This window comes from Heterocephalus glaber, unplaced genomic scaffold (assembly GCF_053883595.1).
Source record: "Heterocephalus glaber isolate CG9 unplaced genomic scaffold, H.glaber_assembly_v1.0 deba00000809, whole genome shotgun sequence".
Lineage (NCBI taxonomy): Eukaryota > Metazoa > Chordata > Mammalia > Rodentia > Bathyergidae > Heterocephalus > Heterocephalus glaber.
The window spans coordinates 688,160-712,044 of record NW_028258163.1 but is presented as its reverse complement, the minus strand read 5'-3'; the positions used below and the strand labels follow the sequence as shown (position 1 = coordinate 712,044).

General features: G+C 40.1%; 1 protein-coding gene and 1 pseudogene across 1 annotated transcript in view; both read left to right on the top strand.

Moving 5' to 3' along the window:
- LOC101700858 (large neutral amino acids transporter small subunit 1) overlaps positions 1 to 23,885 on the top strand; it is a 92,543-nt gene that overhangs the window by 46,235 nt on the left and 22,423 nt on the right. The window contains 1 exon segment of the mRNA XM_013078357.3: positions 19,987 to 20,132. Coding sequence (XP_012933811.3) covers position 20,132 — 1 coding nt within the window. The 5' untranslated portion in view covers positions 19,987 to 20,131.
- On the top strand, positions 3,909 to 18,256 carry LOC147828994 (cell division control protein 42 homolog pseudogene; annotated as a pseudogene).

Below are 23,885 nucleotides of genomic sequence, written 5' to 3'. Positions count from 1 at the left end.
TACCACCTAGTGACATCACCGGCTCCTCCATTCCCTAGTCACTCCCTCACTCAACCCCGCCTCAGCCCCTACAAACCCCACCCCAGTCTCTATAAAAGACTGTCCCTGCCCCAGCCATATTGCTTTTGTCTCTCCTTTGTTCAGAGACAGCCCGGCAGATCTGTTCCCCTAATAAAGGCTTGTTGTGGCCTGGTCTGGTCTTGGTCTTCGGCCCTTTTACCTGACAACAGATATTTTGTGTCAATTATGATATGTAATTTAGAAGTCCCAATGTGCTGGTGGGAGTATAGAAAGGCCGGCAAATCGTCATAGGAGATAATAGTGTTTTTAAGACCTTCATAGCACCGAAATAACCACTGGGACCAATTACTGTATGTATGTATGCATGCATGCATGTATGTATGTATGTATGTACGCATGCATGTAGAACTGGCAGGATTGTTAACTGATTCCATGGTAATGAAAGGGGTGGAGTTGTTCCATTACAAACCTGACCCACATTCACTGGGCCCAGCTTTCAGTACCTACTGAACCTTGGCGAGAGAAGAAAAGCAGTCTGGCCATCAGAAAGCACATTTGTTCAAGGAGAAAGAGTGGTTTCCCCACCTCTGTGGTAGGAGTTCTTTTATCACATTTTTGTCAGTGAGATGAATCAGTTGTACAGCTGACTGCAGTAGGGGTGGAAGTTTCCAAAGTTGAGTAATATTGTCTAACGTGGGAGTGACTGAGAGCTCTCCGCTTTCTCACAGGAAGACAGTTGAAGGTAAGGCTCTGCGAATGACAGAAATTACCAGGAAGAATTATAAATGGTGCTGGGGTGTACTTAGTGACACAGCGCATGCTTACACGTGCAGAGCCTTGGGTTCAGTCCCCAGCACCGATTCGATTCTCTTCTACCCAATTATTTCTTCAGTGTGTACCATATCCCAGGCACTGTTCTATGGGCTGCAAGTATGGGGCCATAGGATGAGAAGGACCTAAGTGCCTGTTTTCACCCTACTCAGGTTCATGATTAAATATAAATTTGATTATTTCAATTGATCAACCACAAAAACTTTGACTAATTCAGTAATGTATAGAAGAAATATTGGGAAGTTTTATAGAAGGATGGAAAAATCTGGATGAATGAGCTCCAACACTTCAGGTTTAGTCACTGAGGAGGTGGGTATGACCCTGCTGTTACTTGTTATTCCTATGACCTTGGGGAAATTTGGCCCGCTCCATCTCAGCCTCAGTTTCTTCATGTGGAAAATGAAAATCAATCCTGATAGAAGAGCGAGAATTAAATGAGGTCATTCACATAAAGTGTTTGTCAGGGTGTTGGAAGAATTGAGTGGTCAATAAATATTATTTTGTATTAATGCTGTTGTTATTTTAGAAAACATTTAGAGTCAAGATTTCTCCAGAGGCATAAAAACAGAGTATGTGCTCATCATTTCTCCATGCTAATTGCTATTGTTGAAGTCTAAAATTAGAATTGACAAGAATACTTCCCTTTTCTAAATATTACAAACCATTTTCCTTTCACATCCCTGTTTAAAAACATGCAAAGTCTCCTGCTTCCTAATTGCTCATTGGTAAGTTTTTTTAATGTATAAAGTCATTGGCTTTTCATAGGTTGGGGCTTCCATTATTAGTATTCATTGCCACTTTACCTTTTTTTTAATCTACTAAACATGTAAAGAAAAAATAATTTGAAAACTTGTAAGAGTGAGGTTAGATAAAATGATAAGAACAAGCAAATTGAAAAATAGAAAAAAAAGTGATAACCATATTATAACTGAAAATATTGATACTTGAAAATATTACTTTATGAAATTATCATTGTGGTAGATCAAAATTGGTGAAATACTAGCAATTTGAGGTGGTTCAACCCTGTAGTGTTTATATACCATAGTGCTTCAGGCAAGGTAAAAGGTTGGCAAAATATTAACCTCACTTGTCTTTATCTGTTAAATGGGAGTAGTAAACCTTCTACTTTGTTATGGTAATCAGTTATTGAAAAAATAATTTGAAAGCTGAAAAATCATTTTATAAATATGAAGTATTTATAGCCGAGATCACACATTCCTAAATTGTGACACAAGTCTCACAATAACTGATCCAGTAATTATTTTCCTGATGTCTTATGGTTGACATAAAAAAGAATGTCAACTTCACTGCTTATCAGAATAATACACCAACTGTGGGAAAGCTAGATATTTTAGTGAAAATTCCACAGATACAAAATATATTTTCAAAATGTAATAATCCTCTCAGTTATGTAGTTCTTTTTGCATTTCTGATCACTTAAATAATACAGCACTTTTGGGGATTCCAAATTTGTTTTAGAATCTTTGAATTTTCACACATCATAAGATTCAAGACATAAATAGTTGAAAAAGTAATTACCAATTTTAGTCAATCTGCGCAGTGCAAATGGGACAATTACCACCTAACAGTGCTCAGCCCCTCTGTTCAGGGTAGTTTTACAATTACGGAGTGCAGTTCGCCCCTCTTCGGTGATTACTAAGTGGTGGTGGAAATTGTGTTGTACTGGGTCAGCAATGAATCCCTCACTCAAATGGTGTCAAGTCAGCTGGTTTTTAATTTGTTACCTTCTCAAGAGTGCATTCACCAACTTTATCACTGAGAATGACTCCCTAGCCTAGTGTGAGCAAGATCCGGAAATGTGCTGCGTCAGGATATGAAGTCTGGACTGCTATTTGATTGGTGGCTCTTAGCTCTGTGCTCAAAGCAGAGATGTCAGTCCTCTCATAGGCTAGTTTACTACAGGTATGTGGTAACCCACCCAGAGAGCAAGCCCTTTCCTTCCTTCCCGGCAAATGGCTGAACAACTTTTCCTCTCAAGCTAAACCCTTTCCACTTCCTGTTTTTTTAGCAAAAAGAGCCTGGACAGAGTTCATCTTTGGTGATAGAGTTCATCATCATTCTTCATGGCAACTTGGGTGTGTGCTATGGCAAAGGAGAATTAACACGGCCTTTGTGCTCCACCCTTTTCTAGAGTTAATCGGATGGCAGTCAGGTCTTGTAGTATTTCTCACACAGTGAGGAACATGGCCCTTGCTTTTGTGCCATTTTGAGATAGGAATTCTGGAGGAATGAGGCAATTTTCTCTTCTTTAGCAAATGTACGTTTCAGCCAATAGTGACTCTATTTTCATATTTTTTCATGTGAATGGGTCTTTAAAATAAATGAAAGAAGGAAAGAAAGAAGGGAAAAGAGACACTGAAATTAACCTTTATTGATTTTCGAACATGAGGCAAATATCACACATTACAAAAGTCAGATTAACCATTTGCTCATGGTCAGGCGTTAGTAAGGGATTGCACTGCCCAGGTTCAAAGCCAGTAGACACTGTTTCTCCTTACATTTACTTTTTAAAATTACAAATTCCATTTCCTGTTGGAATAGAGGCCATGTAGTACAATGGACATCAGAGACTTGAATTAAAGATGGAGCTATGCTATCAACTCAGTGCGTAACTTTAGGCAAATTTTGGACCAGTCTGCCTTTTTGGTTCCTGTGTGTATTAAACAGGGATTACGATACCAAATCTAAGCTGCTCTGTGGATGGGTTGATGCCTATTGTGTCTAGCACATACTAGGTGATCCACAAATATTAGTTCCTTCCGTCTTTATCTAGTGGATTCAAGGATTATCTGAAAGTGTAGAGCTGGCTGCAAGGCTTAATATTAATCTTTCATTGCCCACGAATTTTTAATCTTATGGATGCTTAGAGGAGCCTTTCATGAGTGTGTCATTTCCCTCTGAAATTGACCAAGATCTCCAATGTGCTGTGAGGTCTTCTTAGATTTAGGAGACGAGTCAATACTGAATTCCCCTAAAAAGTTTTAAAACCATAGTTTATTAAGAATTATTTGCCTTTTAAACTATTATTGGTGTTTTGTGTAACTTGACTTGTTCTTTATTAATATATCTCATAGTGAGATTTGGTCAATGGAGTAATTTTCAGAAAAATCTGCCAAGTGCAGTCTGACCATTCCCTTTCCATCTTTGTAAATTAACAGATTTACAAATGCCATCATGAGCTGTCCCCACAGCATCTTTCAAATATTCCCTCTAATCACTTTTTTCCTTTCAGAACTTCACTGCAAAAACTGGTAGAATCCCCACTCCACCTCTCTCTACCCTTGCTATAATTTCAACTGAAATCTGTTTGTGCCAAATAACAGGTTTATGGAGATTTAACTCTACTTTGCTTAACATTATTTTATCAACTCCATAGAGGCATGGTTTCTGTACAGAAACTCACCCCTACAGTGGACAGTTGAATGAGTTTAACACCTGTGTACACTCACGAAACCTGCACCATGGCAAGGTACTGGACATTTCCATCACAACCCAAGTGTCCACAGACCCCTTTGTAGTCCACCCTTCCATCCTTCCTCTGCACATGTTCTCAGCTGACCACTGATCTACTCTGGTCATTAAGCATTTGTTTGCATTTTCTAGAACTTAATATATTTAGAGTCATACAGTATGAAGGCTTTTTTTGTGTGTTTGGCTTCTTCCATTTAGCATCATCATTTTGAGACGGAACATGTTGGCTAGTTTTAGTAGTTTATCTTATTTTTTCCAGTGGAATCTCCCTGTGTTGCCCGGGCTTGAACTTACTATCCTTCAGCCTTAGCCCCCAGAGAAGCTGGGATTATGAGCATGCACCACCACTTCTGGCTTCTAATCTATCCTTTCTGTTGTTGGCTAGCATTTTAGTGTATAGATTCGCCGTGTTGGCCAACGCCCTGGCAGAGAAGCTGAGGTCAACATCCAATTTGAAATATTTAAACTATTTCCACAATGCAGACAATTAAGTGCATTGTTGTGGGTGATAGTGCTGTTGGTAAAACATGTCTCCTGATATCTTAACAACAAACAAATTTCCATCTGAATATGTACCAACCATTTTGACACCTATGCAGTCACAGTTATGATTGGTGGAGAGCCATATACTCTTGGGCTTTTTGATACTGCAGGACAAGAGGATTATGACAGACTTTGACCATTGAGTTATCCACAAACAGATGTATTTCTAGTCTGTTTTTCAGTGGTCTCTCCATCCTCATTTGAAAATGTGAAAGAAAAGTGGGTTCCTGAGATAACTCACCACTGTCCAAAGAATCCTTTCTTGCTTGTTGGGACCCAAATTGATCTCAGAGATGACCCCTCTACTATTGAGAAACTTGCCAAGAACAAACAGAAACCTATCACTCCAGAGACTGCTGAAAAGCTGGCCCGAGATCTAAAGGCTGTCAAGTATGTGGAGTGTTCTGCACTCACACAGAAAGGCCTAAAGAATGTGTTTGACGAAGCAATATTGACTGCCCTGGAACCTCCAGAACCGAAGAAGAGCCGCAGGTGTGTGCTGCTATGAACATCTCTCCAGATCCCATTCTGCACAGCTGGTGTTGGCATCATGCTAAAAGGAATGTTTAAATCAAACTAAAGAGTAAAAATTAAAATTCGTTTCTGCAATAATGACAAATGCCCTTCACCTACCCACATGCACTCGTGTGAGACAAGGCCAATAGGTATGCGCCCCACCCCTCCCAGTGCTAGCTAATTCTGAGTAATTGTGATTGTCAGAAAAGTGATCAGTACTAGTTTTTGTTGTTTCAAAAAAAACTTTTTTTTTTGTTGTTTAAAAAGTAAGGCATGCTTGTGATGACTCTGTAACAGACTAATTTGAATTGTTGAAGCTGCTCCCTGGTTCCACTGGAGAGTAATCTGGGACATCTTAGTATTTTTTTCCCTTCTTTTTTGGGGGGAAGTGTGTGTGGGGGTTTTTTAGTCTTGTTTTTTTAATTATTAACCAGTGGAAAGCCCTTAGGGGAGGAGGATGGATTGATTCCACATTCCACTTCCTAGATCTAGTTTAGAAAAACATGTTCCCTACCTGGTGCTCTTAGGAAAGAGTATAGTAAATGCCTCATTTAATAATATACTGCTTTTTGAAAGTTGTCTTTTTTCTCTCCACCCTTGAGTAGATCCAGTATTTGATGAAACTCATGAAAGTGAGTGGAAGCTGTCTTGCTCCTCCTCTTTTCTAGGATGCACTCTATATGTGACTGTGACTTTCAAGGAAATTTGTTTGCCATTTGCTAATTTCTTTTTTGAAGTTAATTTTAACTTTTTTCACTGATAAATGAAGAAAAATATTGCATCTTTTGAAATACACCAAATGGATTGACTTTGTAATTAAAAAAAATTTCCCCCTGTAGATTCGCCATGTTTTGTTAATCTCTTCCTACTCTTTCATTTTAAGACACAGAAATAACTAGCACTTTCACAATATCAGATGCTGTGTGAGACTAGATGTATAAAGTTCTTAAACGTCTTAAATGTAAAACACCTGATATGAAGTAGGGATTTAATAAATATTAGCTCTTACTCTTATGATTTCACCTAATTTTCACAATTAACCTATCAAGTGTGTATAATTTTCCCTCTATCACAGATGAAGAAAGTGAAGTTCAGAGGAGGTTAATCTCTTAACCAAAGCAACACTCAGCAAATAAGAAGTAGACTTGGGGATTTGTCACAGGATCTGCTTTATTCCACATCTTGTGCTTTCATGGCAGCATCATTTTTCTCTAAGGACATGTGACTCTGTACTTAGGTGGGGATGGGTAGAAGGACAGAGAGGAGGCACAAGGATTATGTCAGAAATGAATCTTAGTCAGAGAAAGTAGTACAGCTGCCCAAAGCCATTGAATGAAGCTAAAAATTTAGAAAAAAGGTGAACCAAATTTGTAGTAAGCTGTTGCAAATGCAGAGCCTTGCCTTTGTTTATTTCCTATTTTATTTTTTTTTATTTATTTATTTATTTATTTATTTATTTGGTACTGGGGATCGAACTCGGGTCCTTGTGCCTGTGCAGCAAGCGGCGAAACCACTGAGCTAAATCCCCAGCCCATTATTTCCTATTTTAGTAAAGTTGCCTCTTCCATGTATCTTACTTTGAAGTTCATGCCTTTGAAATGTATGACACATCAACTCCACAGCCAGTGTTCAGCTCTTGGAGACCATCATTCTAGATAGCTTCTGTTTCCAAATTTTAGATATAAACCCATAAAGCTCATATGCATATTCCAAGAAATGAGTCATCCATCGGTTTTTCCTTAAATGCTTAGGCACATACTACATCTGTAATGTTATACAAAATTCTAAGTATGGTAAGAAAAATATGAAAGTCATGGTTCTTGACTTGAAGAAGCTTACAGTAATTGGGTAAAAGAAATGTAGGAGAGATGTGTGTGTGTGTGTGTGTGTATGTGTGTGTATCTGTTTTTGGAAATCATCTGGCATTATTATGAGTATTAAAGTAAGCCTAGAAAGAGTAAATAATTTAGACTACATTTCTATGATGTAATACAGTTGAGAGTGGAGAGGGATTGATTTTGATGTTAAGGTGACTCTACGTTTCATAATACATCTTTGCAACATACACAATATAAAATTCATTCTGAATGTTTTTAGTACATATTTGTCTGTGTGCAGGGTGCTAAGCTGGCATAAGTGAGAGCCCTTGAAATCACACTGTTGTGAGGCAGTTTAGGAAAGATTATGGATACCTTCCTTCAGCCACTAGGCTTTTATCTCTTTCAGCATGCTTCTTTGTATTAGAAGGCACAATCTTCTCTTTTCAAAAATATTTATATAGTAGCTTTCTTGAGGTATAATTCACACAGTATACAAATCACCCATGCTAAGAGTGTACAATTTGATGTTTGTTAGTATATTCACAGAGTTATGCAAACATCAACAGGATTAATTTTAGAATATTTTTACCACCCAAAAGAAACCTCATGCCCAATAGCAGTCATTTTAAAATACTTTTAAAGGACCCCTGTGTCTGTGGCTCTTTATGAAAAACAATCAGGTTGTGTTATCAGATTATTCTTACTATGTAGATACATTATTTATTTCCCTAGAGTTGTTACATATACATCATTTACATTACATTATAAAAACATACCCGCTTGTTCTCACATCATAGCACTACTCTTGTTTAAAGCAGTATTAATAAATGGAGTGCCTAAAGGCATAATTGCCTATTTTTAAAATGTTAGTGATTTACTTTATAAACTTCTGAAACAAAACTTTAGTTTGGTCAGGCAACTCTGTTGTGAGAAAGTGTTCTTTGAAAAAAATAAATATAATTTTTTTTTGTACTGGGGATCAAACTTGGGTCCTTCTGCTTGCGAGGCAGGAGCCGGAACCACTGAGCTAAATCCCTGGCCTTATAATTTGAATTGCTAGTAGTTAGCAAATATGGTCCCAATCTGATGTTAATGGTGTCACAAGTACTCACCTGAAACCAGTTATCGTTCCAGTTTTAGTATATGTGCTGCTGAAGCAAGCACATGAAACAGTTATCAAATTCATAATGACATTGTTCCACATGTAGCTATGACTAGCTTCCTAAAACCTTCCTGCAACATGTGTTGATAGATATCTCAATCTAGTTGTCTTAGTGAACATTATTATTATAAAAATGGCTATCTTTTCTTTTGACATAAAGGGTTATTGTGGGGCTTGTGTGTATGTGTTTTTTAATGTCAGCTTTGAGGTTGCACTTTTATTGAATATTCTATTTATAATAATTGGCAGAGGAAGTATTTTAAAAGTATTTTTGTGTTTTATTATTCTACTTCTTGAACTGATATCTGCTGATACAAATTCAGAGAAAGATGATCTTAAGAATCCGAACTCATCAACTATTTTGCATTATAAAAATGTATCACCTTAATTGTGTTTTAGATATCAAATATAATGAAGCAAAGACTCTAGAAGTGAAATGAATAATTTTTGCTACAGATTAAACTTTGGTTTTGTTGATATGTCTAACCAATTTTATTATTGGCTGCTATGTAATGTTTCATTTAATATTATACTATGCTGTAAAGAGACAAGATATAAAATCCTATAATTAATGATAAAATGAGAATATTATTATCAGTGTATTATGCAACATATTCTTTTGATGTAGTTAATACATCCTTGGGAGCCAATTAATTGCATTCTAATTTTAACATAAAATGCATAAAATATACTTTATATTAATGGTCTTCTGTGGAAGAAATACTTTTTGCAAATATAAAGGCCATATCTTTTCTTTGAAGACCTGTTGATTCAGAGATGTTGGCCAGCAATCTTTACTGAAACACTTTACAATGCTAAATATAGTCCACTTCAGTTAAATATGGATATTTTAAAAAAGAAAATCCCAGTTAGACTGCAACAGAAGGACATTTTGTGTGACAATATTTTGCATGATTAAAAATTTAAACAGAATAACAGCTATTTATATTTACAGTTACAAGAGTAATTACTAAAGCAGACAAAATACTTAGAGCATAATTTAATAATGTTTTCCTTCAGCAAAGGTGCCAAAATTGTTATTTGCATAATTTTCACAATTTGTACTGAAACATAGCTAAAGGAAATTGGGAAGACATCTCCTACAACCACCTTTTTCCTTCTGTAGGAGATGTGGGAAAGAGACTTATAAATCATAATAACTCATTTTTGTATAATTTTTCATAAACACCATGCCCCTGGTGTTGAACCATTAGGTGAAAGAGTAATGTTCCATTCATACTTTCTCTTTTGGGGTCTTTATTTCAATGGCCAGCCTCAGCCTAACTTCCAGGGTCCTAATTATAACATGTACTGGTTCCAAGATTAACCTCCCGAGAGGGCATACTGGGCTGTTGGTAACTTGATCGGCTTGGTCTTCTCCGGGTCTCTTTCTCTCTCTGGTTCTTTGTATCACAGGAGAGAGATGATGGTATCTGGCACATTCCTAGGATGACTCAAAGATAGCAGCCTTCTGTGTTTGGGCCTGAAAGATTGTGAACTCTGTTAGCTGAAATGCCACTCCAGGGAAGTGAGCAGAACATTAAAAAAGCTTTAGCTGTAGGTAGTGTAGTGCAAGTAGAGGCAAATTTGAGAGCTGGGACTTGAGTGGACATTTGTCCCTGCTTTCTACCTTAATAAAACCTGAGTGTTAACTGTGGAAAAGGGCATTTGAGAGATCACTAAAAATGAATCATTAGAGTGCCCAGAAGAGCTTTATTATGATGTACTGTGCATAACTTCAGAACATACTCTGAACTGTTATGTGTGCTTATCAGGTAACTGAGTAACAAGTACATTCTTTTATCCTGTACCACAGAGATTAGGCAATCTACTAAATTACAAAGGCAGAGGAATAGATTTTTCTACTGGATTCATTCAGTCAGTATCCTTTGGCGAATTCTGTGGGATACCGAAGAGAATAGATATCATTTAAGATACTTTAACATTTGTAAATTATATTTATATATGTACATATAAATATGTAGATACATATATATTTCAAAGGATAATGAATGAAATATATTTATATTCAAATGTGAATAACCAAATAAAGTGAAGAACAGGCTAAGAGTGTTGCAAGCTTTTATTGACTTCTGCTCTGAAGGATTAGAGAGTTCCAGTCAATAAACAAAGCCATTTTATTGCTCCTACCAGGTAAATTGAGGGGATGGATTTGGTCAAGGACCTGTATGAGATGTTTCTGTTCAACAGTTAACAGGATTCAACATGATATGGAAAATACAGGCGTGCAAAACTATACTACGACGCTCACGTTGCCAGCTAAAGCCTAAAAACACAGCCACATTTACATATGTGTCCATTTGTCTGTTTTTACACTTTATTTTTCCAACCAGTGGGTGAGTGGTTTTCATCCAAGCTGCAGTCTGAATTTTTTTCTTCCCCCACCACTTTCCATTATATCATATAGATGCATATTTTAAAGTGCGTGTTATTTGTCTCTGGACGCGCATTTGCACAGCCTTGGCTGGGTTTCCCTTCTCTTCTGGAAGGTTAGCCCATCTCTGCAGGCCTGTCTGCTCTGCAGCTGCCTGGCCCAGCCAGGTTGTCTGGGGCTCACTCAGTGAGCAGTTTGTCACCTTCTCCTGGTCCCCCCCACCCATGGCAGGCCAGGAGGACGCTGGCCCAGCCGGTCCAGGGTGAGTGGGTAAGAATGAAAGTGCTTTAGGTCTCTTCAGTGGAGACCCTGCATAAATCCTGTGTAAATAGAGGGAGGATAACAAAGAATGAGCCCCTGCAGCTCTGAGCATTTGGAGCCATTTGGGGTTGCTAAATGCTGCTTATAGCACCTGAAAAATTGGAGAGAAAGGAGCATAAAATCCCCTCTTTTTTTCCCTTTCTGCTCAGACCCTGGTGGCAGGGTGTTCAGGACGGGGAAGCCTGAGGTAAGCTGATGAAGACTTGTTTCTTTTTCAGGGCTCTTTTGAGTGTGCAAAAGGTGGCCTGGGTTACCATCCTCTCTTTAGTGTTGGAAAACCCACACAGTTAGTAAATGTTGCATGTAAACGAAAGCATTTCATCTCTGCTGCTCCCCTCCGTGCTTGTGGGCTATGAACGAGTCACTTGAAAAAATCACAGAAAAATTTCACTTTAACATGTCCAGACAGTTAAGCACAGCCGGAGAGTAAAAGAGATCAGTAATTAGCGGGTCTCACTGCTGGCCCCTCACTCTCCCTAGGTTTCTGGGTCTACAGCCCTCACCCCACCCCACTCAACTGCTCCAATGTGAAAAAATGTTGCTTGTGGAAAAAAATGTACCTTGTCAGTGGTTCTTGGAAAGCACATTTTGCAAGGCTATATTCTGCAACAGAAGCAGGCAGAAGCTGCCATGTTTTCTCCTACTTTCCCTTTCAAATCTTGGTGTCCTCTCTTGCTCTTGCTCTCTCTCTCTCTCTCTCTCTCTCTCTCTCTCTCTCTCTCCCTCTCCCTCTCCCTCTCCCTCCCTCTCCCTCTCCCTCCCCCTTTTTGTTCTCACTCTTCTTTCTTTCTTCTTGTTACTGGAATTTGAACACAGGACCTTCACACTGGGCTACCTCCCATTATTTTTCATTTTGAAACAGGGTTACACCAATAACTAAGTTGCCCTGGGTGGGCTCACACTTGAAATCTTCCTGCCTCAGCCTAATACGTAGTGCTGGTATTACAAGCATGAGCCACCATTCCCACCCAGTTCCTGGTGCAGGTTTCTCAGGGGGGCACATAAGTAAATCCCTGGAAGGGACTCCCTGACAACCACGAAAAGAAAGTAGCTTTTGACTCCTAGTACATTTTAAGCCTGTCTTCAAAGTATCCCCCAGTGTATTAAGAGAAAAAAAACATAGAAATGATGAAGGAAAATTAGCTCACAATTACAGTGTGCTGCTGGCCATGGCAATGTTATATTTGGGCAATGGGTAGCTCCCTCTTTCTAGGCGCGCTCTCTCTCTCTCTGTCTCTGTCTCTCTCTCTCTGTCTCTCTCTCTCTCTCTCATTTCCAGTGGAATGGGGCAGATTAGAGATGGAGCACTGCTTTCATAAGCATAGAGGACATAAGTCTCAGATTTTTATGAGGAGAACCATACATTGTTGTGGAAGTGAAGCGCTGAATGACGGGGTGCTGCAGGGCAGGGAGAATGGAGAAAAGAAGCCCAAGGATGGGTGACCAAAAGCCAGGGAATATTCTTTACATGCTTTTTCCTCAAAGCAGGTTATAGGGTTATCAGGTCCAAAAAATATACCAAGAGGCCCTAGCTACCAAGTTTTTCATTCTACTAACATTTGAACGTTTGCTCTGTGTAAGGGATTAGGATCAGAAGTGATTAGGACAGAGGTCCTGCCTTGGAAAAGGTCACACACAGATAAACTAGTGAACAGATAAATTGAAAACAGAAAAGCAAGTATAACGGAAGTAAGATCAAAATGTTGAAGGAATGTAGTGGACTAATTCTGTTCATGGGAACCATGGAAAAAGCCTTATAGAAGAGCCTCCTTTTTCAGTGGGTTTTTTGAATGTTGAATAGGAGTTTGTTGGCAAAGAAGAATGGCAAAGGAGAACGTTTTTAAATGAAGAGAAAGGGTATTCTAAGTCACTAGAAAGGATTAAAGGAATGGAATCTTAAAGGATCCTTTGACTCAGAAAAGTCTTTAAAATTCAACAGATACTCCTATTTCAAAATCATATTTAGGTTTTAGATCCACAGGAAGCACACATGACTTTATAGCCAGTGACAGTTCTTAATCTGCAGAAAGTATGCTTTGGCTTAATGCTTGGTTTATATAGATTTTTAAATGTGCTGCCATCTAATATTTCTTTGGAACATAAATGTGAACGCACTGGGCCTCTCCTGAGCTCTGTTTTCTCAGTGGCAAGGGCTGACCCAGGACCTCACTTCCCCTTCTGCCTCTTGCCCTCCAGCAGTCTGTGGAGAGGACAGTGTGTGTGAGCCTCAAAGGAGGCAGCTCCATGGCACCACTTCCACGTCATGTCTGATGAGTTGCTTCAGTTCTTTGAGGCTCAGTTTTCTCATATGTAAAATGAAATCCGTGTAACAGTTCCTTCATGTATTGTGAAAATTAAGTAAGGATTGGAATATTGCAAATGCCAGTGACAGTGCCATCTGTGATGATGATGAAGGTGACAATAGTGTGGAGGAAGAAGAGGAGAGAGTATTCTGAGTGTTCTTAAGATAATAAACTGATGTTGCAAGCAGGCATTTAACATTATGTAGGAACATTGCCGGAGCTGTATAAATCTGTGTACATAGATGCAATATTTGTGATCATAGGCAAAAATATTCACTTAACCTACAGATATTTCAACATATGTATGCAATGTAATTTAATACATACAGGTTTATATATAAATATCTACATGGGCCTGGGATTTAGCTCAGTGGTGCCACCACCTGCCTCACATGCACAGGGTCCGAGTTCAATCCCTGGTACCAAAAAAAACCAACAATAACACATATCTATATTAATGACTATACCAAATTTCTGGAAATGGATTTTTGGAAGATACCGATATTGATTATCTATATATTAATTTAGTGAATTTATTTATTTATTTAATTTATAGACAGGGTCTTGCTATGCAATTCAGGCTGGTTTTGAACTCACTGTGTGGCCCAGGCTGCCTCCAACTTGTGGTGATCCTTCTGCCTCAGCTTCCTGAGTTCTGGGATCACAGGCATACAGCACCACACTGGGGCCTAAATTAGTGAATTTGAACTGTACAAAATGAAAAGGATAATGAATATAATGAGTTTCCATTGCTCAAAAGAGAAAAGGCTTGTTCTTCTAGCTATTATTCATTTAACATACTTTTTACAAATGAATTTAACTATTAAACTTGGTCCGGAATGAGAAATGATGAGTAGAAAGTGGACCATCAGCTTACCCAAAGGAAGTACAAATGCTATTCAACAAAGTAAATTTTATTGGTCCTACTTACTTCTCTAAACATGGCTAGTTTTAGATGTGTCTTATTTGACCATGTGCCAACTGTCCGAAACATCCTATGTTTAAAAAAGTGACTTTGAAGGAGGAGGAGGAGGAGGAGGTATCATTTGAATCATAGTCCTGTGAAGTGCTGAATTGTCTGCCCAAGAAGTCTTTTTTTTTTTTTTGGTTCCAGGATCGAACTCAGGACCTTGCACTTGTGAGGCAGGCATGGTGCCACTGAGCTAAATCCCTGGCCCCATGAAGTCTTGACTCTGTGGACAGGAAGGACTCAAATTTGTAGGTTGTCTGGACTCATTATAACAGTCCTGAGTCTCACAAACTCTTGCCGTGCTATCTAAGACCCTGTAGCACTGGCTGACTTTGGGAGGAAATCATGTATATTTCCAATTAGGTCAAGCTGGACCAGCTTTAGCTCAGTCCCCACCTTTGGGTCCTGACATGGATCTCTTCTCTTCACTCATACCTTTTCCTGTAGAATTAGGCACTGTTTGCTTCTGTCATTAACAGCAGGGTTCAGAGGAGATAATGCTTTGGGGAGGAAAAGATCATTCCCAGCGTTCACGAGCAAGCCAGTGGTGGGAGACTGGACTTGGAGTTGCCATGCCAGGGCTCTGGTTTATCCTGTGGGATCTTAGGCAAGGATTTGACCTCCTGGCCTCAGTTTCTGAATGGTAAATGTTTGTACTTTTAGGGGCTGCGGTAAGTGGAAGGAGATGGACTAATCCCATCTTGGTTGTCACATTGTGTTCCTGTTGGGACAAAGAGAAGGAGAAGGCCATGTCCCTGTGGTATTAGACTGATCGTAGCATATCATCACTGTTCTTATAATTTCTTTACTTCAAACCATGTAATTGATGTCTAAAATAGAAACAGATTTTTGGCTAAAGGGAATAAGAAAGTATGCCAATGACAAGAAGTCATGTCCTTTTGCTTGGGTAGTTTTTAATGACCAAGAATTTTATGGAGGGGAATTTCTGCCCTAGGACACTCTCATAGTATGCCTGTGTCCTCCCTGATTCATTGAATACACAGCTATGAATGTGAACTTTCCCTTGGACTTAGCATCCTGCCACTGGATTGTCTTAGCATTGCAGTTTACGTAGGTGTAGCCTGGAGCTACTTACCACAGCCATGCTCTGCACTGAGCATGGTCTGCATAGCTATGGAAAATATGTGTGACTTCCTTGAGAGCATGGGTGTAAATCCAGCTAGAGATGCTCTCAAAATACTTCTGAGTCTTAAAGCAGGAGGAGGATCCAGAGGTTAGATCCAGGCCTTCTGACAACACTGAGGGATAGCAGACTAAGGGGAGTCTGTATCGTCCTCCAGTGGAAGTGGTCATCAGGGTCACCTGAAGGTTTGTTGTTGTTGGGCCTCACACCTAACATTTCAGATCTAGTAGGTCTGGGGTAGACCTGAGAATTTGCAATTCTCACAGTTTCTTAGCTGATGCCAAAGCTCTTTTTGAGAGCCATTGTTCTATGGCTTCTCCGTTCTGTTGAATCCACACCCCTGGAAGACTAGGATGAAGTTTCATGATGATGAGCAGAGCACTGTGGCTTTCCTGCAGTGCCTGGGCCAGATTGGAGTCGCTCATTCTGACCACTAGCCATGCTCATAGATTAAAGAAGAATTTTAACTACCTACTCTTCCTGAGGTTGTGTCTCATTTCAAGTTAGGTCTTCTAGTTGGGTGGCTTCCAAAAGCCAGTTAAAGAACCAGCACTGGGCTGATTGTATAAGCAAATTTAAGGAACTTGTTAGAAATACAAATTCCTGGTCTCTGCCCTAGGATTTTTTTTTTTTTTTTTTTGCCCTAGGATATTTTGATTCCTTGGGTTTGGGCTGAGGCCTTGGGATCTGGGTCTTTAACAATTTCCCTTGATCATTTAATCTACTTCAAATTCATCTTTCCACAGGCCTTGAATAGAATATTCCTTCTCATGGTCACATGCTTTATGTTCCAACAACGCACATCTGTTTTGAGTATTTTGCCCCAAACTTAGACTGTGCCCTTGGTTATAGGATTAGCAACCTTTTAAAAGAAGCATGCTCAGTATCTCTTTCTTTAGTTTTTCATCATCAGAGCTGGCAGTGCTGGTGGAGTGGTCCATGTCACAGCCCCTCAAACCACCCTATGGGCACCAAGAGCTTCAGTGCAGCACACCAGGGGGGCACCTCTCCAGAGGAATGACCGTTAGTTGCTAGAATACCACTGTGGTTTCCCGGTGTGAGGACTGGCAAGAAGAGAGGAGGGCCTCTGAGTGAGGTCACTGATCAGTTCAGTCATCCACTGGCCCAGCAGCAACTGCATGTCTGCCCCAGTTGGGAATGGAGGTCTGGTCTTAGGTCTCCTCTGATTGGTCAGCGAGACGAATTCCTTTCCTCAATGATTCCACAGTGTGGAATCCTAACTTCCGATGCTGTAGCATATGCCATTAGTCTTTCTACCTCCTTTCGCTCATGCACTTGTGCTCCTCTCTGCACCCTTCTAGCACAGTAACTCACCTGGCACATGTGCCCAGGATTCCCAGGCATCTTACCTACACACCCACAAGCTTCAAAACAAGAAAACAACATTCATTTTGGCAGTTACTAACTCTCGCGTCAACTGCAAATTTTTATGATAGTTGGCAGAACACACAGTGACCTTTCAAAAATTTTCTTTATGCTGTTGTTAGTGCTGTATGGTACAGTTGGTTCACAGTCCAGTGGAGGGGAAAACAGTGGTATTTATTGTTGGATTTGGGAGTGGAAAATTCCTCTTTTTATAGAGGTATAAACACTAATATTAAAGTCTTCTGTCTAGTATCTAGTTATCAATACAAATCCAGACACATTTTTGTTTATAATTCTTTGTTATGTAGGATCTCAGTTCAAATATTTTACAACATTTATGTAACACGGACTGCTCTACATTAAAATTCATGTAATGCTCCTGTTTCTCCAGTTTAAGTCAGTCACCAAAGGATGCTCAAGCTAGCTACAGTGAATCATATAGTTTGAAGGCATTATCAGCCCTCTTTGCTTTTAAACAGGAGAAGATGCACCATGGAAATGCTGTCTCTCTCATTTTCAAGGTCACTGATTGGGTTGAAAAGACAAATGCCTTTTTTCATTGAACTTCCTTCAATTAAGCCATTAACCTTTTAAAATAAGTGTATTCAAAAATCTATCAAAAAAGCTAAATGAGATTTTAACAAAATCCTGGCAATTTCAGCTTAAACATATACCCAGAAACCATATGTGTTTAGGAAGAAATATATACACACAGGCATTGTTTACAGAGTGTGTTTTTATATTTGGCAGACACTGAAGGAAGAGTTATTCCATACATACATTATCTGAAATGTACATTCAGATAGCCCACATAGATTCTGCACTGAAAGAAAAGATATCTCTATCCGTGGGAGATACACAGACAGACTGACTGACTTCAAACTTGCACTTGCAGTGTGGATTTTTTTTTTTCTTTCCTCATCTCCGGGTGCTGCTTTTCAAAATCGCCTCAGGCTGCAGAACAGCACCTCAGATCCCCAAGGCCTAGTGCCTAGCTCCTAATAGCCACTCTCCATCTGTGTCACATGAACAGCTGATGAGATCGCTCCAGTGTCTGTATTTTGGAGAGCACATCCACCCAGGTTAAAGTGCTGGGGTTGCCAAGGAGCAGTCAGAAGCCATTAGTGTGGGTGAGAATTTGCCTTGCAGCAGTTCCTTGGCATGGTGGAAAGCATGTGCATGTGTTCCTGCATGAGCTTGTGTGTGTGTGTGTGTGTGTGTGTGTGTCTTGTGTTTGGCAACCTCCTGATGCACATGAGTGTGCAGGAAGGGTAGACAGATGAAGAAAAGACTATATATCCAGTATTTAAAAAGTTAAAAGCCCTTGTTTCCCTGTCCACTGAATATTTGCCCCCCCCCCCCCCATCATAACAGAAGGCAAAGAAAAAGAGAACAGCAACTTCAGGGTCATGCTCTAGTGTTTGGGCAGATGGAAGGGAGCTGCTTTGCCTGGGGGCAGGGTGGTTGTAATGAAGTGGCCTGTCAGTCTGTAAATAGAGAGGGTTATCTCTTCCATGTGATGGAGGGTATCACATTGCAGTGAAAATGGAAATGTCAGTAAAATTAATCTGCCAGCTCTTTGCTGTGGTTTTTCTGTTTCTCTGGTCAAAGGAGGTTGAGGGTTTTTTCAGTGAGAAAGGAAAAGAACAGGTACAGGGAAGCCCACGGAGCAGACCCAGAAGTTTGAAGGCCAGTGACCCAGTGAGCAGGAAGTCTGTTGTAGCACAATCCGATCTGGGGAGGAGGGAGTGGGTCTGGGAAAGAGCTGGTGGATCTATAGCATTCCTTGGGAAGCGACAGAGCATCCAGCTCAGGCTACATTGAGCACAGAGTTTATTGTTTTAGGCTTTCTTAGACAAGGTTTTTACTTAGCATGGGATTTATGGCATTTACTGCTAATGAATGTCTATTTTTAAATTACGAAAACCCCCATCTCAGTGCAATTCCCAGATGTTCTTCCAGGACCCTGGCTTCTTAAACACCAGCAGGGAGCATGAACTCTCCACTTCTCTGTTTTCCTCTTTCGTGTGGCTCCAGGCTAATGATGTGCAAGGAAAACACAGCCATCTGTAAAGCCCCAGTGCTGTCCCTGTATTCTTCATTTATTTTGCATTTGATTATGCCACAAGTCGGATCTTGTTTCTTTCCCTTTTTTAAAGTTATTAGTTCAAATATTAATGTAGGGATGTGGCATATATTGCTGGTCTTGATTGATGCCTTCCCCAAAACAGGAAGACATGCTTGTATGAATTTTAAGAAAGTAGGGGTCCTGCAATGCCTTGCCAGAAGAGTTTTTCAGATACATAATTTAGATGCCCTCCAGGCAGGCTGTCAAGGCATTTTTGCTGGAGGGCAAGAAAAAATAACTATGACTGTTAAAAGTAAATGATTTTTGCTAATGCACAATTAATGCCAGAGAAAAGCACAGAAGAGAAAGATGTTGATAGAAACTTCTGATTAAGTGAGTGCCCTACCTTGATGTAAACCTCCCCCCACACCCACACGATAATGATCAGTGGTGCAGGGACCTAAAAGTTTTCATTTCATGCAAATGCTGAGTGCAGGGTCATGCGAGGAGTATATGAATGTATGTACTCAGGAGGTGACAGTTCTAGGAAGGGCAGAGCAGGCAGTCCATTGTGTGAAATCAGCAGTGACACAGTTACTGTCACCTATGCAGGCAGCTGAGAATATATAGACTACAGAACATTTAACTTGATTGTCCTACAGTCTGTATGCTCTATGGGCGTGGGGACGAATTGCCACCCAATCGGTTTTCTGCGGGCGATTTTCCCACATTGGATCCCATAATTGACAAAGAGCTACTGCACTGTGTCAAGGACACAATTGTAATTGAATTAATGATATGGGCAAGTGTGAGACACAAAATTAACATTTGAAGAGGGCTGGTTTAATTTTGTTTATTACATATTTGTGTCTCCAATTATACTTTAATGAAAAGAGTATATACCCGCTTAATGGATTTCTTTCAACAAGCTTAGCTGAGCTCGTCATTAGCTACATACTGTTGTTGGCACTCTTGTTATGTTTTCTCTAATGCATCTTCATTTCTTTTTACCAGGGGATGGTTTAGACAACAGTGTAGCTTCACCTGGTACAGGTGATGATGACGATCCAGACAAGGACAAAAAACACCACAAGAAAAGAGGCATTTTCCCCAAAGTAGCAACAAATATCATGAGAGCGTGGCTCTTCCAGCATCTCACAGTAAGTCAAGATGAAAGAGAAAAAAAAGTTTTTGTTGTTTTGCTAAATTCTCCAAGCAAGTTATACTGTCTCATTCAGATTTAAAAAAAAACAAATCAAAGTGCCTGTTCTCTCTTTCTTGAAATCTGATGATTAGTAGAGCAGTTAAGATTCTTTCAACCATTAACATCCAGAATGTATCCCCTAGAGTCTAGAAAGTAGAGACCAGCAGAGGACCTTACTCAAAATGGCCTAGGACTATAAACAATATGTATAAGTAAATTTGTATGAGTGCAATTTTAGATAATGCAACCACAAGCAAAGGACATTGCTGTAAGGAGCTCACAGACCCATGAACACTGCTGATTACATTATTAATGAAAGTGTCTCCTCTAAAAGGCAGAAAAGCCTCTTGCCACGTGCATGCCCTAGCTCACGGCATCAGGTGCAACTTTCCTCCCTGAAGCAGTTTGCAAACATGTCATGTGTTCATCCGACAAATAAAGAAGGTCATAGGTGCTATAAGTCCTTTGTAAAGTGGAAATTAATTTCTATTATTTTTTAGCCATTCAAGTCCATTATCTTAAAAGTTAACCCTGTTCACTTCTGGGAAAGGATTAATTCTGTGCAGTATTTTTATAGCAACAATTTATTTTTATTCTCCTTTATGCAATCGGTTTTATGTGTTGATATTTACTGTTGACTTTAAGACTCTCATGACAAAAAAAATGACAATATATTTTTACAGAGAAACTAGGTGTGCTTATATTTTACTGTCCATTTATATATTCTGGGAAAAATGGTAAAAATTTCAGAGGCTGTTTCTTGTTTTCAGGCCATTCTATTTAGCCTAATGCTTAAAAAATTGAGTGACACATTGGAAGCTGAAGGTCTTCTTTGATTATCCAACTTGTGTGCTGCCCCACTGAATGACATTAGTTACAATGTCATGAGTCCAGGACAAGGTTCCACTTTTATTTATGGGGTGGCTGCAGATCTGCTCTTCTCACAGAGCTACAGAGAGCAAAGGGTGGAGTGGCTGTGGGGAGGGACAAATGATAGATTCACATTCCTAAATCGGGCATGTTGATGTAAGGACATTAGTAGCAAACGAAGGTGTATCGATCTGGCCCCTGGTGTCAGGATTAGCTGGGAGAATGACAAGCCGGCCGTGGTGGTGGTTATTCTTGCCTAGGAGCTATGGCCATTTTAAAAGTCAGGGCCTTGCACTGACTTGGCTCAAAGGAATTAGACAGAACATGCAGTCTCTGGGCTGATTACTTAACCAAAGACAAAATAATGAGTCCTAAGCAAATACTGACTAATTGAAAGGGCTGTAAATCCATTACATATTGGTCAGGGATAATCAGGAGTATTTAATCACTTTTATCTATTCGGGAGCACTGAAGCTGCAACAGCAAAGCCCTGAACCTTGCCATGTGGTTATTATTCTCATCATTATCAAAATTACTTCACAGCTGTTTTCTGCTACATCACCTCAGCTGGAGATTTACTAACCTGTAAAATGTTTTTAATTTGGAAGTTGAGTGAGTGTGAGGGGAGGGGTTTCTCATTTTTAACCCAAGGTTTTTGTTTGGTTAGAGTAGCAAGTAGGAAAGGCTGCAGAGCCGCCGAGGGCAGTGGGTTTCTCCTGCCTGGCTCACCTGCTTGTGGGCTCCTCACTCCTGGTCAGGCTCTTCTTTCCTGCTCCGCCTTTCTTGGTTGAAAACAAAAACTCCAGCAGTTGCTTTCTGACCAAACATCTGCCTGTGTTTTCAACCCTCCTTTCCTCAGAAGCCATGCCACAGAATAAGCAGCACCTTAGAGAATTTAGCTGCTCTGTTTACAAATGAGGAAACTGAAATTCATGAAGGGAAGCGACTGGCTGAAGGTAAACTGGAGGACCTAAGCCTTCTGAGTCACTCACTTGGTGTTTTTCACAGATTAGGACAACTTTGCTAAAATCATCACCATCTTTAGTAGTTCACAGAAATCTCACAGCCTCTGCCATCAGTACCGCCTGCCCACCTGCTTTGTCCAAGCTCCACTTCCGCTTTTGTCTACCTCCCTATTACAATCCAAATTGTCTTGTGGCATGTGTTTTACTGCCTCATCTATACCTCCAAAAGAGCCAGACCACATAGGTATCCATGTCTAAATCTTTAGCATCAGACTGTTTCTTTTTTGTTGTTGTTATTTTTTGTTTTTTGGTGCCGGGGATCCAACTCAGATACTTCCGCTTGCACAGCAGGCGGCAAAACCACTGAGCCAAATCCCCGGCACAAAATATTTTCTTTACTTTTTTTTTTTTTGGTACCGGGGATTGAACTCGGGTCCTTGCATTTGCACAGCAGGCAATGAAACCACTAAGCTAAATCCCTGGATCAGACTGTTTCTTATACAGAGTGGGTGAATAATAGATACGTGTGAGTGATGGAAAAAGAGAAAAATCAGGAAGCAAATGCAGACATGCAGAACTTCTAATACAGAGTGTGGAAATCCTGCCATACCTAAGAGAGCTGGGACACAGAGGAGAAATGGGGGAGGAAACGGGAGAGCTGAGACAGCCTGAGTGGGCTGGGGAGGTAACCCAGACCTGTAGGTACATGTGAGGCAGAGCATGTGCAGCTGGGTGAGTTCAGAAGAATTCGATCTGTCTTTTGTTTCTTCAGTCTGTTTTTTCCACATAGGGTGAAAAGGCTTACTTTGGGCTATAAAATAAGCTAGTGGACATGAATGTTCACAGCAGCACTGCTGATAATAGCAGAAAAATGTCCATCAGTACATGACTGAACAAACAAAAGGTAGTCTGTTCATACATTATTCACCCTAAAAAGAAATGAACTTCTGGCATATGCCGCAGTATCGGTGGGCTCCAAAAACATGCTAATATGAAGGCAGCCTGCCACTGAAGTGTATATAGGGTAGTGGTGGCAAACCTATGGCACGCATTTTGCAACAAGCATGCAGAGCCCCCGTCAGCATGCAAGCCAAGTGTATGAGTTGCTTTCTCTGAACTGAAACCTCAGTATTCAGGTTTAATTGCAGTGTTGGCACTTTGCGATAACTAAGTGGGACATGGGTTGCAGTCTGGGCCCTCAGTCTGTAAAAGGTTCACCATCACCAGTAGATGGCATGATTCCACTTATATGACATATCCAAAATATGTAAATCCACAGACATGGAATACAGGCAAGTGGCTGCCATGGTTTGGGGTAAGCAGGGAGTAAGGAATAACCATATGGGGCTTCCTTTTAGGGTGATGAAAATATCTCGGAACTAGATAGAGATGGTGTTACACAGCACTGCAAATGCTTTACATGCTACTGAATTTTAGAGGTTGAGCATGGTTAATGTTCTGTGATATAAATTTTATGTCAATTTTTCACAAATAAGCTAATGGGAAATACATCCATCTTGACAAATCCCATTTTTGGAATCTTCCTTCATTTTAGGGAGCTGGAAATTGCAGGTAAAGCAAGACTAGGTCTCTCCCAACTTGAGGCAAGTGTAGCACAGTGGCTTCCCTCCTGGCATTCTTGTAGGAACACTATTCCTTGTGCAACACTATTCCCCACTGGTTTCACGTTGTTCTTAGAATAAAGACTAAACTTCTTGCTTTGAACCATAAGGCCTGGTGTAATCTGCTTCCTCCTCCTCCCATCCTGCTCATCTTGTTCCTTGCTCCTCTACAGTCCAGGCCCACAGCCTACTTTCTGCCAAAGCCTCCGTACTCTCTTCTGTCACATGGCCTTTACATGTACTACATCCAGC